This window comes from Equus caballus, chromosome 26, assembly GCF_041296265.1.
Source record: "Equus caballus isolate H_3958 breed thoroughbred chromosome 26, TB-T2T, whole genome shotgun sequence".
Lineage (NCBI taxonomy): Eukaryota > Metazoa > Chordata > Mammalia > Perissodactyla > Equidae > Equus > Equus caballus.
In genome coordinates this window covers 17,809,425-17,825,046 of record NC_091709.1, presented here as the reverse complement: position 1 = coordinate 17,825,046, position 15,622 = coordinate 17,809,425, and the positions used below count along the sequence as shown (strand labels likewise).

The window sequence follows — 15,622 nt, the reverse complement described above, 5'->3', positions numbered from 1 at the left end:
GGAGTGACAGCTCAGTATTCACCAATTAAGTGATTGGAAAATAAAGGCACAGAAGCTTTCTTTCCTGGCATAGTTGGAACAGTAAACTGCGTTTTGTGGAGAATGCAAGAACAATGTCTTTATTTCTACAATAGTCACTAAAAAGACTATATTTTCAGGTAGATTTTGTATGTTTTGGTTAATTCTCTATGTCAAGTGAGTCCTCCTCCATTGACCATACCAGTGGAGCAGCTGTTTTGTCATGAGGTACCTTGTCCTGTTCTACAGAATCTGGAGTGAGGAAGATGCACCTTAACCTTCTAATTCCCGTCAGGTAGGTTATTTATACTTGTTAAATCCTTGTGAGAGACTATTCAGTAAAGTTTAAGTTCCTGCAGTTTTCAGCATAATGTGATACTATCTAAGAGCAAACAGTTTGCAGGAAATCATGGCTGTGGTATAAATCCACACAATTATTTTATGAAGATTTAGAGATGTGCAACAGAAGTTCTTATATTTGGAAATCACAAAATCATATCTATCTATCTATATATACATATGTATGTGTGTTTTTAGTGCCTCTGATTCTTAGTGACCCTGTGTGCAGCTGAGCACAACCCTACCCAGTCTTGTTGCACCATCCTCTCACCTTCCAGCACACTATCAGACAATGCTCCACTGCTATTCATAGGGTGTTCGTGCCAATTTTTCCAGAAGTGGGGGCCAGGTCCTTCTTTCTAGTCTGTCATAGTCTGGAAGTTCTGCTGAAACGTGTCCACCATGGGTAACCCTGTTGGTATTTGAAATACCAGTGGCATAGCTTTTAGCATCACAGCAACACACAGCCGCCACAGTATGACCAGGAAACCAATTCCAGCCACAGAGGTGAGAGGGCCAGATTTTAACCACTAGACCACCAGGGCTGGCTATATATATATACAGATAAGATATATATATCTCTTATGCTATATATGTGATCTCACATATATAGCATGATTATAGATGTCTATTATATGTAGATAATGTAAAAATATATAAATATAGATATATGTAAATTATATGTATATGTGTGTGTGTGTGTGTATAGTCATGATTCATGAGTCTTAGTTCTAAAAGAAGCTTCCAAGGCACAAATTCCTTTTCTGGCAGCACAAGGAGGGTTTTCAAGTCCTGCTGACCTAGCAATACTGTTTTATTCGGAGACAAATGTTCGTGGACCTTAGGAATCAGTCTCCCCTTGGTGATCGATTTTAACAATTCCTTAATATGGGTTTAAGGAATCATATTATCCCACTTACATTAGTTCTGAGCTTCCTCTTACCTGTCATCTACAGAAATACCGTACTCTTCACTATTGCTGTGCGGGGGAGGATGCGCCGGGGGAGGAGGAAGCAGGTCTGCCCAGTTCATGCCACCCTGTTTTGGTACTTTGGGTGTTCGTGCCCCTTTCTTGTGCCCTTGACTCCCTTGAAAAGAAACAAGATGCAAGTCTTTTATTTCTAGCCTTTCCAATTTTTTCTATTATCCACAAGTTAATTATTTTCTCTAAAGATGATCTTCTAATTCATATAGGTATAGAGAGAGAAACACACTTTTCTTCATTAATTTTAAACAGAACTTTGCACAATAGAAGATGCAAAGCATTTCCAAGTTTAACTGCAAAATAAATACAAAATAGCAATAAAACCATAAATGAATTTTACAAGTCATATCATTAATAGTGATCTTCTTACAGCAATTAATTGCATTATGGATTATCATCTAAAACAAATGAGCTGTAGACATATTTTCTGAAGTGCCTTTCTATTATTTAATTGCTGAAACCTAAAATACAATATGATACAGATACGATCTATTAAAGTTCCACTGTTGCATTAAATCACTGAATATATATAATTTGTACTCGTCCATTGAAATGTTTTAGGTACAGTGAAATTACTAGTTTTCGTCAGAAAGGCAGGTGCAGATGAAAATTATTGCTGGAAGAGCTAATATAGCTAACAACAAAAGAAGCAGAAAAATGATTTTTAAAAAGAGATAGAAGTGTTTTCAGCTACTGTTTCTATAAAATTATGGCTTAGAGTAAAATGATGTTGCTTGGATATTCTTAGAAGTTCGAAATAGCCCAATTATTCAAATGCTCCAGTGTTCTGATTTTAGATTTGGCATATTCTTTAAACATAGGTAGCTGCACATTTTAGAGTATTCATTTTAAAATAACCTGGGTCAAAAGGTATTTTGGGATAAAATCATATTTATCCACCTCCTCCAATATGATACATTTTAGATTCTTATGTAAATTATAGACAATGAGTCTGTAATTTTTTCCATATGATCCCTTAAAATAAGGGAATTATCTTGGTCTTTTTTTTTTAAACTTCTCTGAAACAGCTCCAAGTTACATGGTGCATAAAACAAGTCTTAGTATATTCAACGAGCCTTGTTTTTTCAAAGTCACTTGAGAATTTTCAGTCAAATGGCAGTGTTTGTTGAGCCAGATGTTCTTGCACTGGTATGTTACTACACTAAGTGTGGGTTGAGGGACAGGCCGTTATGAATAAACTATGATTGTCAGGCCTCTGCTTGTGGGTCTCCATTCCATCTTCCTCCACTCAGTTGTCCTGTATTGGAACGGCTGTGCATGTGTTGTGGAGCTGACTGTACTCAGAGCTTTCCTCTTGATTTCTGGGCACGCATTTGCTGTAACAACTCCGTTCGTCCTGAGAGGCCTAACGTCACAAATCTCTCCTACACCTCGTTTACTTCCTTTGTTCTTTCCCCTAATTACCACCAGATTTCACATCTTCGTATCATTTTACCAAATATTAGAATAGCAAAGAATAAATAACAGCAGCACATCGCGATCTAGGTATCTAAGCTGAGGGATGGAGAAAATCAATTGAATACTGATAACCCAGAATCAGGGTTTTTTTTTTCCCATCAAGATATGATTTTCTCTCTAAATGGCTAAGAATTTAAAGATGAAATAGCATGAGATATCAAATATTAAAATACTTTCTATGCTTTTCCCAAGAATAGATCCTTGAAAATTTTCTCTTAATTCAGAGTTTCCTGACTTTAAAAAAGAAAAAAGTAACTTAATAAGATTTTAATTGTTAAAAAAAATTGAACAATGTATAGTAGAAGAAGAGTAGATCTAAAAAGGTAAAGAGCTATTTCTAAGATTTTTAATTCAAATAAAACAGTTTCAATCAGTGACAAAACATATGCTAGAAAATGCCACATCAGCATGCCTTCTTCAAGAGAACATGGTAAAATGCAAGTGCATATTCATTACAAAAGAGGGGTAGAGACACTTGGCCAAGGGCATCTAGCAACAACTTTAATCCAGTTGATGGGAAGTGGTATTTCTACTCTCTCCCAGAGAAACATTCTAGAGTCAAGATCAATTGGTTTTGCTCTCATCGTGGTGTGACTTGCCACATGTTAGTTCTAATAATGAACTGCTTTTAATTAGAAAAACAGGACTTAAATACCAGCAAGCTCCCATCTGCAGCCCCTATCAGGAAAACAGCTGGCAAACAGCTGTAGCAGCATGAAGACCACAGGGAAGAGGCCTCAGTGGGGCTTCTGAGACACTTACAGACTTAAGTTGCGAGTTTGCTTTATGACATTTTAGAGCAAGCACTGAGGGATAGTAGAGAGATTATAAACTGAGGTAGGTTTCTGTTGTTCCTAGGTCTCATAATATTGTCTCTAAAGCTTTTGATTTTGTTCAAGTGTACTCAAATTTTACATGTGTTTATAGTCTTGCTTCAAATGGTGACATATTTAGCAGATTAACTATATGTCAAACCTTTTTAGTTATATTTTGGCTGAGGGGGAAAAAAGAAGTTTCAACTGCGTTTAAAGATTAGTTCATGCTTCTGGCTTTACTAAAGCTCTTTAACAAAGAGGGAAATAGGATCCTCAGTCTTTGACCAAATAGAATGTAAAATGATTTAGTGAGTGGACAGTTTCTCAAATTGCTAAAACAAGACCCATACCGGGAAGATTCAAATTACATAAAGTGATCAGACATGTCATACACGTACATCAGTTCATTAGCATTCAATTTGCAAGCCTGGAATGTACCATCTTTTTAAAGGAGAAGTTGACTTTTTCTTTAGTTCCCCTCACTTACCAGATGTACTACTGCCCCGGTCTGAACTATTGTAGGATCCTCCTGTATTCTGGTCGTATGATTGGTTGTATGGGATAGTGGGAGGAATTGTGTCATTTGCTCGATAATCTAAATATTTCAGATGGAAAAAAATTAAAGAATTATTTTCTCTTTGGTGCCTTAATCATCTACCAACAATTAGGCTTTTAAAACATCATGTTGATCACTTGCTAAGATGTACGTAAGTGTTCAGGAGGAAAAATCAACAAAGATAAAGAACTTTAAACCTTTCTCTTTTGAGATTATAAAACAAATTCTTTGCATCATCTCCTTTACATGTACCAGACTAAACACAAGTATGAACGAATCATATGAGGGACTATTTCTTCTCTTTAAATATTGATACATCAGCTCAGGCGGAAATCAGATTTGCTTCACTTCTTTACTTTAAAAATATAGTAACAAAATAATTTTAACAAGAAAGTAGGAAAATATGTCTGCAAATCAAAAAAATAATTAAAATAAAACTGAAACATCTGCAAGGTTATATCTAATAAAAAATGTCCTCATGATAAGAAAAAAAGTATCCCAATCTCCCACAGAAATGCTTTGCTTACTTAGGCAAAGGTGAAAATCCAAATGACAAACTCACCACTGGAAAAGACTGAGTAATAATCTGTCAGTCTAGTTGCATTCCAGGGTCTTTATTATAGTCTGACATACCAAGTCTGTTTACAGGCAGCATAAACAATAAATCAGAGCTCTGAAATATTTGTGCAGCGACTGTCAGAGCTTTCCAAAATCCACAGTAAAGCCATATACTACAGAGGAATAATGGAACAATAGTTTGAATCCCCACTGTAAACTCTGTGATTGCAGAAACTGTCCTATTCATCTTTGTCAGCCTTTGTCATGAACATGTCTAAGAGTCTTAACAAATATTTATTGAATTGGCTTATTATACCAATCAAGGGTTTTTTTAAACTTGGAAAAAGCTAGATGACTGTACTGTTAAATAAAAACATATAACATTAACTTAATCAAATGAAATGTTCATCTTAAATTATCTTTTTGTAATCTCCAACTGTACTATTTTATTTTTTTAAAATATGGTCCCAACTCAAGCCTAAAGAAAATAAATCTATGTCTCTAATTATCTACAATAAAATATATCTTTTACTCGGACACTTGTACAAAATTGCTCCGATCTATTCAAATCAGAGCAATTCCTCTTTTCCTAGAGGTGTAACTTTGCAAATCATGTTATTAAAGTAATAGCCTGAAGGACTACAAAGAAATCAAATACCTATCTCTTCCAACTCACACATATTATAGTAGAGCAACATTCTCCTCAGCCCATAAAATGCTCTTCTGCTGCTACAAGTTCACACTAAACTGAATTTATTTTAGGTTCTATCCTGACAGACTTCAATCAGGTCAACCAAAGAAATTCAGGTTCTAAGATCACACATTGCGGTGGTCTTAGTAACCATCAGGTAGTAGATCTACAATAAAGTGAACCACTTCTCCAGTTTAAGTTTAACTTAATTATTTTTCTTCAGTTTGATATAAAAATGCCACTCATTTATATGACCATGTAGAAGCAATTATCTTCCATTCTCCAGTCGAAAGAATGAGATAGTCTATTTATTCAAAATGGGAGGTATTGTGACGGTGGTACATCTGCCTTATGAATAAAAGATTGTCTGTCCTAAGCAATCCCTCACCTACGATTAAATTTAAATTAATCTCAAAACCATTTGAAAATACTTATATATTATTATAAAATCAATTTTCCAAGGTTATTGTTGTGCTAATTAACTCTTTGACACTGGAAATTTTGAAACCAAAGAAATAAGAAAACCTTAATAACAAAAGAAAGATTCCACTTGCTGATCCTAGACAAGTTTCGGCATGCAGTACTGAAGGGCTAAGGATACCAATACAGAAAAAGATAAAGACAAAGCTCTTCACCTTTGTTCAATTTGTTTTGCTCCATGATGTTATACTGAATTGGTGCCACTTCTTGTTTCTGCTGTCCCGGTGGCTTCCAGTGCTTCTCGCCAGAGTCCCCGCTGCCATTGTTCATGTTGTTGCTGAGGTTTGACTGGATGAGCTGGGTGGTGGCATAAGGAGTGGGCTGCCCTGATGGATTGACAAAACGCCCATCCTTCAGATTTGGGCTATTGAAGGTTTTCATCTCATTGATTTTGTTACTAAGGTCCACATCACCATAAACAGTTGACTCAGGGAGCATCAGATTTGTTTGTTTGTTATCCAGTTGGTTGTTATAATTTGCTATACAATCAGCTATGTGCAATGGAGAGGAAAAGGAAAAAGTCATTCTGCATGGTTATTCGTTTTGAATTTTTTTGTATGTAGCTTGGTGAGTCACACTAGAATTGTTATGTACAGTAAAAATGGGCTTAAATAAGATCAATAAAAAAGGGCCAAGTATTCATATGTACTTTTTAAAAAAAAACAATTAAAAGTTGAGGGAATAAGAGAGGACACACAGAATTTATAAAGAGAGTAATTTTTAACTTCTGCTAGTGCTATGTAGTAATACATAATTTAAGACAATTTTCTTTTAACAACCTCATTAATAGAACTTCCACTGAAATAATACATACATGAATATATGTGCCAAATTTAAATTTTCTAGTCTTGAGTTCCTGAAATCTTTGATGCTACTAGTTAGCTGTAGCAGAACACAGCATGTAAGCTGAGAATCCAAAGGAGAAAACTCGGCTCTCAGATCAAAGAGGTTGAGATTCAACGTTTTATCAAGTTCCTCTATTCAAAAGATACGATGGACAGAGGTAGAGTGATAGTAAATAGTGCTCAAGAGAATTTCGTTAGTTCTTCTCTCGGTCATGTAGGATGATCATTATCAGAGAAGGATGTTATATAATCATTTTTTCGTGGTTTCATAATCACACCCTAAGACAATAATAATGACAATAACATTGACAAAATGAATCATGGTAACCAGGGTAATTTAATCAAATAAAGCCTGGAATAATATCTAATGTCTCCTATCTCAATTTCGCTCTAATTTTCCCTTCATTGAAATATTTGAGAATGAAATAATTTATATGGATATAGAAATATTTAAAGCCTGCAGTTAAAAATATTAAAATAGCAGAAAGAACTAAAATCATAATTTAAAATTAGGACTTTTTTAAATAAAAAAATTAGTTAAGTTACAATGTTAAAAATACCATTATTTTATTCATGTAGTTCATCATGACCAACATTAACAGATCATTTTGAGGACTGTTTTTCAACTGGATATTTTAAGAAATGATAAATTAACATGATTGTCACTAAAGATGTAAATATGAATATAATCTTAAGAAAAAATTGCAACTTCACTATTCTACAGAATTCAACTACTCCGCATTTCAACAATAAACCATCAGGGTGCAGGAATATTTAATTCATTTGGCCTCTAGTAATTCTTATTCCTAATTTCTAGGTATTAAGTTTTGTTTGAGAGTGGTTAAGAAATATTATTAAAGGTGATATGGCTTTGGCAATCTCATTTTTCTCCACCAATCTTTCTAAATGAGTGCTATTCAATAGAACTTTCTGAGATGAGGGACATGTTTTATTCTGCATTGTTCAATACAGTGGCCACTAGCCACATCTGACTACTGAGCACTTGATATGTGGCTAGTGCTGATGAAGAGCTGAATTTTAAGATGCATTTTATTTAATTTCAATTTAAATAGCCACTGGTAGCCTGAGGCTACCATGTCGGACAACACACCAATAAACATTAATTTAATTTGGCATCATTATTTTTTTTCTCTTTTATAGGACGCCGTATAGTCTTTTATTTACAATTTTGTGAGCATCTATCTGTCTGGGCAACTAGAATATGGACCTCTGGAGAACATGGACTTGAGCACATAGATATGTCACATCGATATTCATATCCAGCTGAGACTTGGGATTTGTTTTAGGGGTAGACTTACAGTTTGTGCTATGATTTGTCTTAATGGTGCAGAACATCTTTACTTAAATGCCATCTTCTATTTCCCTTTTCCTTAATTCCATGGGTTATTTTACTTCTACAGTCATTTCTTTTGATTCTTTATGATTCTTTTAATATTTCCCACATTGGAAATGTTGAGGGATGTTTTCTTTCGTTTTTTGTAAAAAGTCATTTGTAATTTTCAGCTTATTCGTTTAAATATTGCATACTCTACCTCCACACTTTACTGTCATGTTTTACCATGAAATTTTAGCAAAGTAATTTACTCACACATATTTCTGAACCAAGCCCACATAATACAAAATAAATGTATGTATACACACCTGCGAAAGATATATATATCTCTTGTATCCTCAGGATTTACTAGTATACTATAAAAATCTGATTTTGAATTTCATTTAATTTTCTTTATAATTTTTTGTTACTACTGTTGTACAATGATTATTATTACTACTGCTATTAAAGAATTTGGTTAATTCTAGCTATACATTTATTGATCTTTTGATCTGTTTTACTGCCCAAATCTTGAAAATAATAACTAAAAATTACAACTGCATACATTCTTATAAAAATGAATACTTACATAATTTCATTTTTCCTTATTTGCTATCTATTCTAGTTTACATTCTCCATTTTCCCATTGCACACATTTTGGTGGATGGTGAGATGTGGAGATATAGGGATGGAGAAAATACTTGAATCAGGCTAGTTTGCTAAATAATAGTCAGCATTTCATGAAAATATTGATCAAATTTTCCATTCCAATGTAGGGAGACAAAAAGAAATGTATCTCCTTAAAGCTAGTTCCTAACAATGCTCGTACATATCAAGCTGGCTCTGTGTCTCTAACCTGGGCGACTATAAGTAGTCAGGTTGCTATCACTGTTTCCATTGCCGGCTGCACAGCAATTGATGGAGCAGTCATTGTGGTTGTTGCCAGTATTAGGCCACGTGTCTGCCAGCCATGGCTGCGTGGCAGGTTCACTGATGTTGAGAAGTCCTGGCCTAAAGAAAAGAATATATAAAAGTCAATGTTATATAGATAGCAAATAATATTTCCTATACAGAATTCCAATAAACTCTTCATCTCATTATTCTCACAAATAATTGAGTCAACTATGCTGAACGATATTATTATTACTTTTATTTTACAGACAAGACAACTGTAATGTACTGTTCTGGGATGGGCCGCAGCTTATATAGCCATGACTTTGTAAACTGGCAGAGTTGTGCTTCAGACCTAAAATAATGTACATTTTGCAATGCTCTCCTCCTCCTTTAGTCACAATGACTAACAATCAAACATGGAATCTAAAAATATGGATACATATATGTTTTAGTGTTTTAGTAGCTTAAAGAGTACCATAGTTAAGACAATTTGCATTTATTCATTTTTGACCCATTAAAAAATAATGATTCAGGACTGGCCCAGTAGCATAGTGGTTAACTTCACGTGCTCCACTTCAGTGGCCTGGGGTTCACAAGTTCAGATCCTGGGTGCAGACCTACACACTGTTCATCAAGCCATGCTTGGCAGTGTCCCACGTACAAATTAGAGGAAGATAGGCAACAGATATTAGCTCAGGGCCAATCTTCCTCACCAAGAAAATAAATTATTTAATTTAAAAAAATTTTAAAATAATGATTCTTCTCATAACTTCATTTAAAAAATGGAACAAGCTCCTTTTCTTAGACAATGGATCCTTCACAGTAAGCACATTTGCATATTTTTCTTCAAAACTGTTTCAGAAATAGTGAGTTTGGGACTCTGTGACATTTTGCAAAGTCTCATCAGTGTTTCAGTGCACAGTTCCGTAAGCTTGTCAACATTTTCTGATGGTGACAATGTAAAATGCCACAAATCCCTACATAAACAAAGGAAAGCTACTGAATTAAATCTGGTAAAACAAAGATGTCCACTATAAGAAATATTAGCGTTCATGTTTTTTTTGGCACAACAGATGTTAATCCTCTTTCACTGTGAGTTGGGAATGCAAAGCACATCAGCAGTTATTAATGAGAGCCCTGAACCGCCAGTGCCAGAAACGCAGACTGGAGTCCAAGGACGGCATTCCTGATGTTCTTTTCCAACATTGACTCCATTTGATAATTCAGCAAAAGTGGTGATGATGCATGATGTGCTGTCAGATCCACAATAAACAGACTGGCACTACAGATTCTGCAGAGATTTTCTTTATGCTTTCACTTTCTTTGTTAAAGTGCAACACCGTGCTTCTCATTTACCTGGGAAGCAAGAACCTGACACTTCATTCTCCATGGTTCCTACTCTGACACATAGATAGTCAACTGAGGAAACTTACCATGCAAATGATGGCTATTTGAGGAATAATTCACTTCAAATGAAGAATATGGATTTATAATTTATATATCTATAACATATATATATATACGTAATAAAAATGAATATTTACTCTTTGCTTACAGAGTGTGAGGTGTTGTTCTGAGCTCTTGACATGTATTAACTCATCTAATTCTTACCACAATTCTACGAAGTAGTTACTATTATTATCCCAGTTTTACAGATGAGGAAACTGAGACACCTGAGAGACGTTAAGAAACTTGTGAATGGTTATACAAAGTGACTGAGTGGCAGAGCTAGGATTCAAATCCACATAGTCTGCCTCTAGAATCCACACTCTAATCCAACATACTATAAACACATATGCTGGAGAGTGCTGAAATTTCCTAAAGCCCTCAAACATTAATAGAAGGAAGGGTGGGAAAATGCCTGAAGACTTGGAATTCAGAATAACACTGTTAAAACGGAGCCAACTTACTATTAAAATTGTTGATAAAAACATGCTTTGAAGAGCAATGTTGCTGAATTGTTGAAATTTAAAACATTTAAATGTAAGCTGTATCACAGATATCTGGAGACTTTGAAATAGATGTTGGTTATAGAAATTCTGCATCTAGTAATCTTTAGCTTTCCTTATTTTCTTTTCTCTTGAACTGAAATCAAGTGTGTTATCATATTAGAAGTTATTAAAAATAAATCTCCATATTTGCCACTGTAGAGATATTATGGGATGTTTGAAGTATGTGTCAAGTGGAAATTTTCCACAGCCTGACTTACATGTTTCAATAGGAATTGACGATATTTTTATGCTACTATGATTCCCTCAGAAAAACACTTTTAAAGTGAATGTTTTGATATCCTCATAGGCTGAAAGAACTTTTCATATGTATGGGTGATTTCCAACAGGAAGTAGGATTAACAATTCACATCCTAGCTTTTAGTTTAGACTTGTGTTTGGAATGCTAATTATTGAGAGAAGAAAGTGAGCCACAATTACTGGCCCATAATGAATCTTAAAATGCCATGTGTATATTTCAGAGGTCTCTGAGGAAGTCAAGGTCATATGCAGCTACTCTGAGAAGGGTGTTAGGGTCTTTTTAAACTAATAATCTCACAAGTTATATTTATACATTTAAGATGATCCAGTGTGTGTAAGATAGATTTAGCTGCTCAATAACAAGAAATGAAACAGGAACAAAATACAATGCCGGTTACAGTGATTAATATGTGTCTAAAATATTATATAATGTTATCATATGATATATATGTATTACCATATATTAGTTGTTATATTTTCATGCTAATACATCTGAGTTTGCTTATTTCTTCCTTGTCTTCAAAAAGACGATATTATCAGGAAAAGGAAGACAGTAGGACTCGCAAAAACCAAATTTATCTTCCAGTTTATATTAAGGAGATAGATTTGTGTCACAACGGAAAAGAGGACAAATGCACGTAAGAAATTATCTGGCAATTACTTTCAATTTCTCTGCTTCTCTTTCTCCAGATATTCCAATCACTCACTCCAATAAAAATAATCCATTTGAACTCCTAAACCACCAGATACAATACTAGAAGGGCCAGGGGCTGGGAAAATGGTGAGCGGGACTGGCAGTAAGGGTTGCCCATAGGCTGCTTTCTCTTTCCATTGAGAGCATCAAAAAGTTCTGAAGCCCAGGAAGAAGTGAGGGATAGATCTAACAGTCACCAGTTATCTTAAAGAGAAGCAAAGCCTGAGCCCTGTTTCTTTCTCCCTGCCACGCCAGGAAATGTGGTATTGGCATTCTCCACCTGGTTAGTCTCACATTCCTAGTCCTTTCTTCAGGCTTTCTCTGCTGTTTCCTGTTTTATGCTGTGGTTTAGATGTTAAGTAGGTCTTTTGGAAGAGGTGATTGGGACGTTTGAGGTAAGGAAAACAAATGAATAGGAGCAGCCACTTCACATTTCCATGACCCTCCCCTGGATCACATGGCAAGTCCTTTGCCCTTTTCCATTTGGGAAGGCCTCTTTCCTGACCACAATCCCTTTTCTGGGAATAGCTAAATGTACAATTTTGAGAACTAGAAGAGATTTTCAGCTCAAGCTTCTCCTTTGTTAGAGGGAAGAAAACCTCCAGTCCCAAAAATTTTCTCTAAAGTCATCAGGAACAGAACTCAGGTCTTCTGACATTCATTTATTCAACACCTCAGGCATTCCTTCCTTCCTTAGATACTTATTGATGATATCTTTCGAAGAACCGTAATCCATGTATTGAAAGTACTGATGTAATTCAATAAATTACATTAATCAAATTTCAAAAAATTTATGCATTTAATTATTGATTAATAAATCACGTAGCCTCTATACTCCAGGATCTCACATTCTATTGTGAGAGACAACCATACAAGCCAGGAGTTGGCAAACTATTTCTGCAAAGGATCAGATAGGAACCATTTTAGGTTTTGCAGGCCGTATATTTTATGTCACAACTACTCGACAATGCCACTGTGGCCGGAAAGCAGTCATAGACAATATGTAAACAAATGAGTCTGGCTGTATTATAAAACTTTGTTTATGAAAACAGGTGGCAGACTGGATTTGGCCCAAGAGTCATAATTTGCTGACACCTGAAATAAACAAAAGATAATCATATTACCTCACATTAGGTGCTTAATTGTGACATATACACAGCACAAAGAGTTCGTGGAGGATGCAGCGGGTGAACTTCAGCAAACTGATAAGGGGAAGGGGCACACACATTTTGACTGATGCAATAAGGACAAAGATAATGCAATATTGGCAAATGGCAGGTGGGCTGACACAGTGGGTTGTAGGGTGTGGCACAAGGAGGTGTGAAGTGGGCCTACAAAGCCACTAGAGATTGTAGGCTTCACAAGCTAAGCTGAATGTGGACTTGATATTCTAAACATGGTGGGTTCTATTGAAAATGGCATCTTCAGCAGCTCAGAGATGTGATCAACTTGCATTTTGAAATATTATTGTCACTCCAATGGGCAACAGGAATTAACAAGAAGTAGTGCTAATGAAGGTAGATAAAGGTAAGACTACTGGGAGCTTTCATAATAGATTATGCAAATGAGAACAAGTGCTGAAATGAAACCATATAGTGATAGTGGGTGGATAAAAGGTAGGATTAACAAAATGCAGTAATGGATGAAGGAAAGAGGATGCCTGGAACATTTTGACTCAGGTGTCATTGACCAAATGAGGTAGGAGGTCCAGTGAGGGCTCACGGAGTCTGAAATGCCTGAGGGAAACGAGTGTTTAAGGGATGGACATGAAAGAAGTGAATGCAGGTTTGGTTCACTGCTCATTCTTTCACTACATTGGATCATAGAACACACACGTGTACACAAATACACACACACATACATGGCTAGGAAATGAGACCTCTTCCTAATGCACTCCTGATTCTACTTTTCCTGCTCTGTTTTTTCTATGGCACACATCAGCTGCTGATACTACAGGGTTGACTTGTTTTTAATGTTTATTATTTATCTTCTATCTCCTCCACTAAATGTAAGGTTCACAAGGACAGGAATTTTTATTGACTTCGCTCACTGATGCATCCCAAGCAACTAGAACAGTGCCTGTCACATGGCAGATATTCAGTCAATGTGTTTGATGAAGAAATAAATTTAAAATTGTGCATATAACTGTCACTTTGAGCACTGACTCTAAGATCTATATTTAACTGTTGCCTCTATAACATTGCAGCATCTTTTGTCATTTAATTTGGTAAAAAGATCATTTTTCTTTGGTATTTGAAATAAATCAGTTTCACTGCTGTTCTATTTTTAAATTTAAAAGGTTAATTCTCTGTGGTGGTATAGCAAGCTTTCCAAATGGATAGATAGTTCAGGAACTTTGTAATTTTTCAGTCCTGCCATAGAAACTAGCATTTAGTACCTATGGATTCCTGCCATTATTTCCTCTTTGAAAATTTGGTCTATCTAGGTTGTAAATTCCTTTACAGTAGGAATCAGACTTATAATAAGAGTGTGTGTGTGTGTGAGTGTGTGTGTGAGAGAGAGACAGAGGGCATCTGTGCACGCACAGAGGCTAGTGCAGAACATATAGAAGATGCTCAATAAGTACTTTCATATGCGTTGATGAATGACAAAGCTGAAGTCTGCAGTCATGAATATACACATGTAGAAAGGTGGTTATATAATCAGGCATTGCAGATTTATCCACGAGAGAATGTTCTTATGCCAAAGGCAGTTTCATGAATACCTGGGCTATGATTTAGATGGAATTCCCCTGGATGCAAAAACATGCCCTGGTTTAATTTCTAAATCAAATGGATTTATTCTTTATGAAGACCTCCCTAGTTTTTGGGTCTTTCAGTGGCTGGCTTTGTTTCCCAGGTGTGAAAACAGGAAGCTAGCAGCAGGCAGTACCCAGGAAATAATGATTAGTGTATATTGCCAAATTTGTACACCACTGGCTAAAGGGGGTCAATATATTTTTTTAATCACTCTTTGTCTTATAATAAACTCATAATTTTGTCATCAGATGGTATGTTCCTCAGATTCAGCAATAATATCTTATTCATTTTTGTCTTTTTCAGTAGCAACCACATTATCCTGTACAAAGTAGGGCACTCAATAAGTGAATTGAATTTGAATTATAAAATGGTTTTGTTTGAAAGATTTTTTTTTCTTACGCTTTAAGCTAGATGTTACTGTTTCTGAAAAGAAGAATCATCGTATTTCAGAAAATCCTAAAGCTTGGCTCATGTAACTTATACATTATTTCAACCCTGTTAAGCTGCCTGTCACATCAATTTGTGATTTCTCTGTGAATATATTAAAGATCACTGAATAATAATTACAAAAAAATCATAAATATAAGATTGAGGTTCATTTTAATTAGAAGAAAAAAAGCTCTGGGTTAACAAGCTACCTAGATTTCTTCTTTCACTTCAATGTACTTCCCTGCAAATGGGGAGCCTGAACTATTTTGAATTCATAACAAGAATAAACAAATAAACATAACCTACAACAGCTTATGAGCAAATGCTGTGTTCAGCAGGTCTTCAAAAGAACGCTTTTCCTTTGATATTATCTGTTAACTAACTATATTTCTTAATCTTCATAAATGCCATCGCTTAATTACTTTAACTCCTTTTAACCATGTGCTAAATCTTCAAGTCTATCTTTCCCGGTTAAACTGCTCCCTCTGGTGTTCACTG

The 15,622-nt window shown here is 35.3% G+C and overlaps 1 protein-coding gene across 15 annotated transcripts in view; it reads right to left on the bottom strand.

The window, feature by feature from the left end:
- The window catches only part of ROBO1 (roundabout guidance receptor 1), a 1,062,787-nt gene that overhangs the window by 31,495 nt on the left and 1,015,670 nt on the right, over window positions 1–15,622 (bottom strand). For 8 of the 15 annotated variants that reach the window (XM_005606101.4, XM_070252484.1, XM_070252486.1 and 5 more), the window contains 4 exons: window positions 8,956–9,110; window positions 6,077–6,412; window positions 4,124–4,231; window positions 1,301–1,445 (listed from right to left, as the gene is read on the bottom strand). In XM_005606101.4, the coding sequence (XP_005606158.3) occupies window positions 1,301–1,445; window positions 4,124–4,231; window positions 6,077–6,412; window positions 8,956–9,110 (744 nt within the window). The remainder of the gene's footprint in view (window positions 1–1,300; window positions 1,446–4,123; window positions 4,232–6,076; window positions 6,413–8,955; window positions 9,111–15,622) is intronic. The other 7 variants (XM_070252490.1, XM_070252492.1, XM_070252493.1 and 4 more) reach the window with 1 other exon arrangement.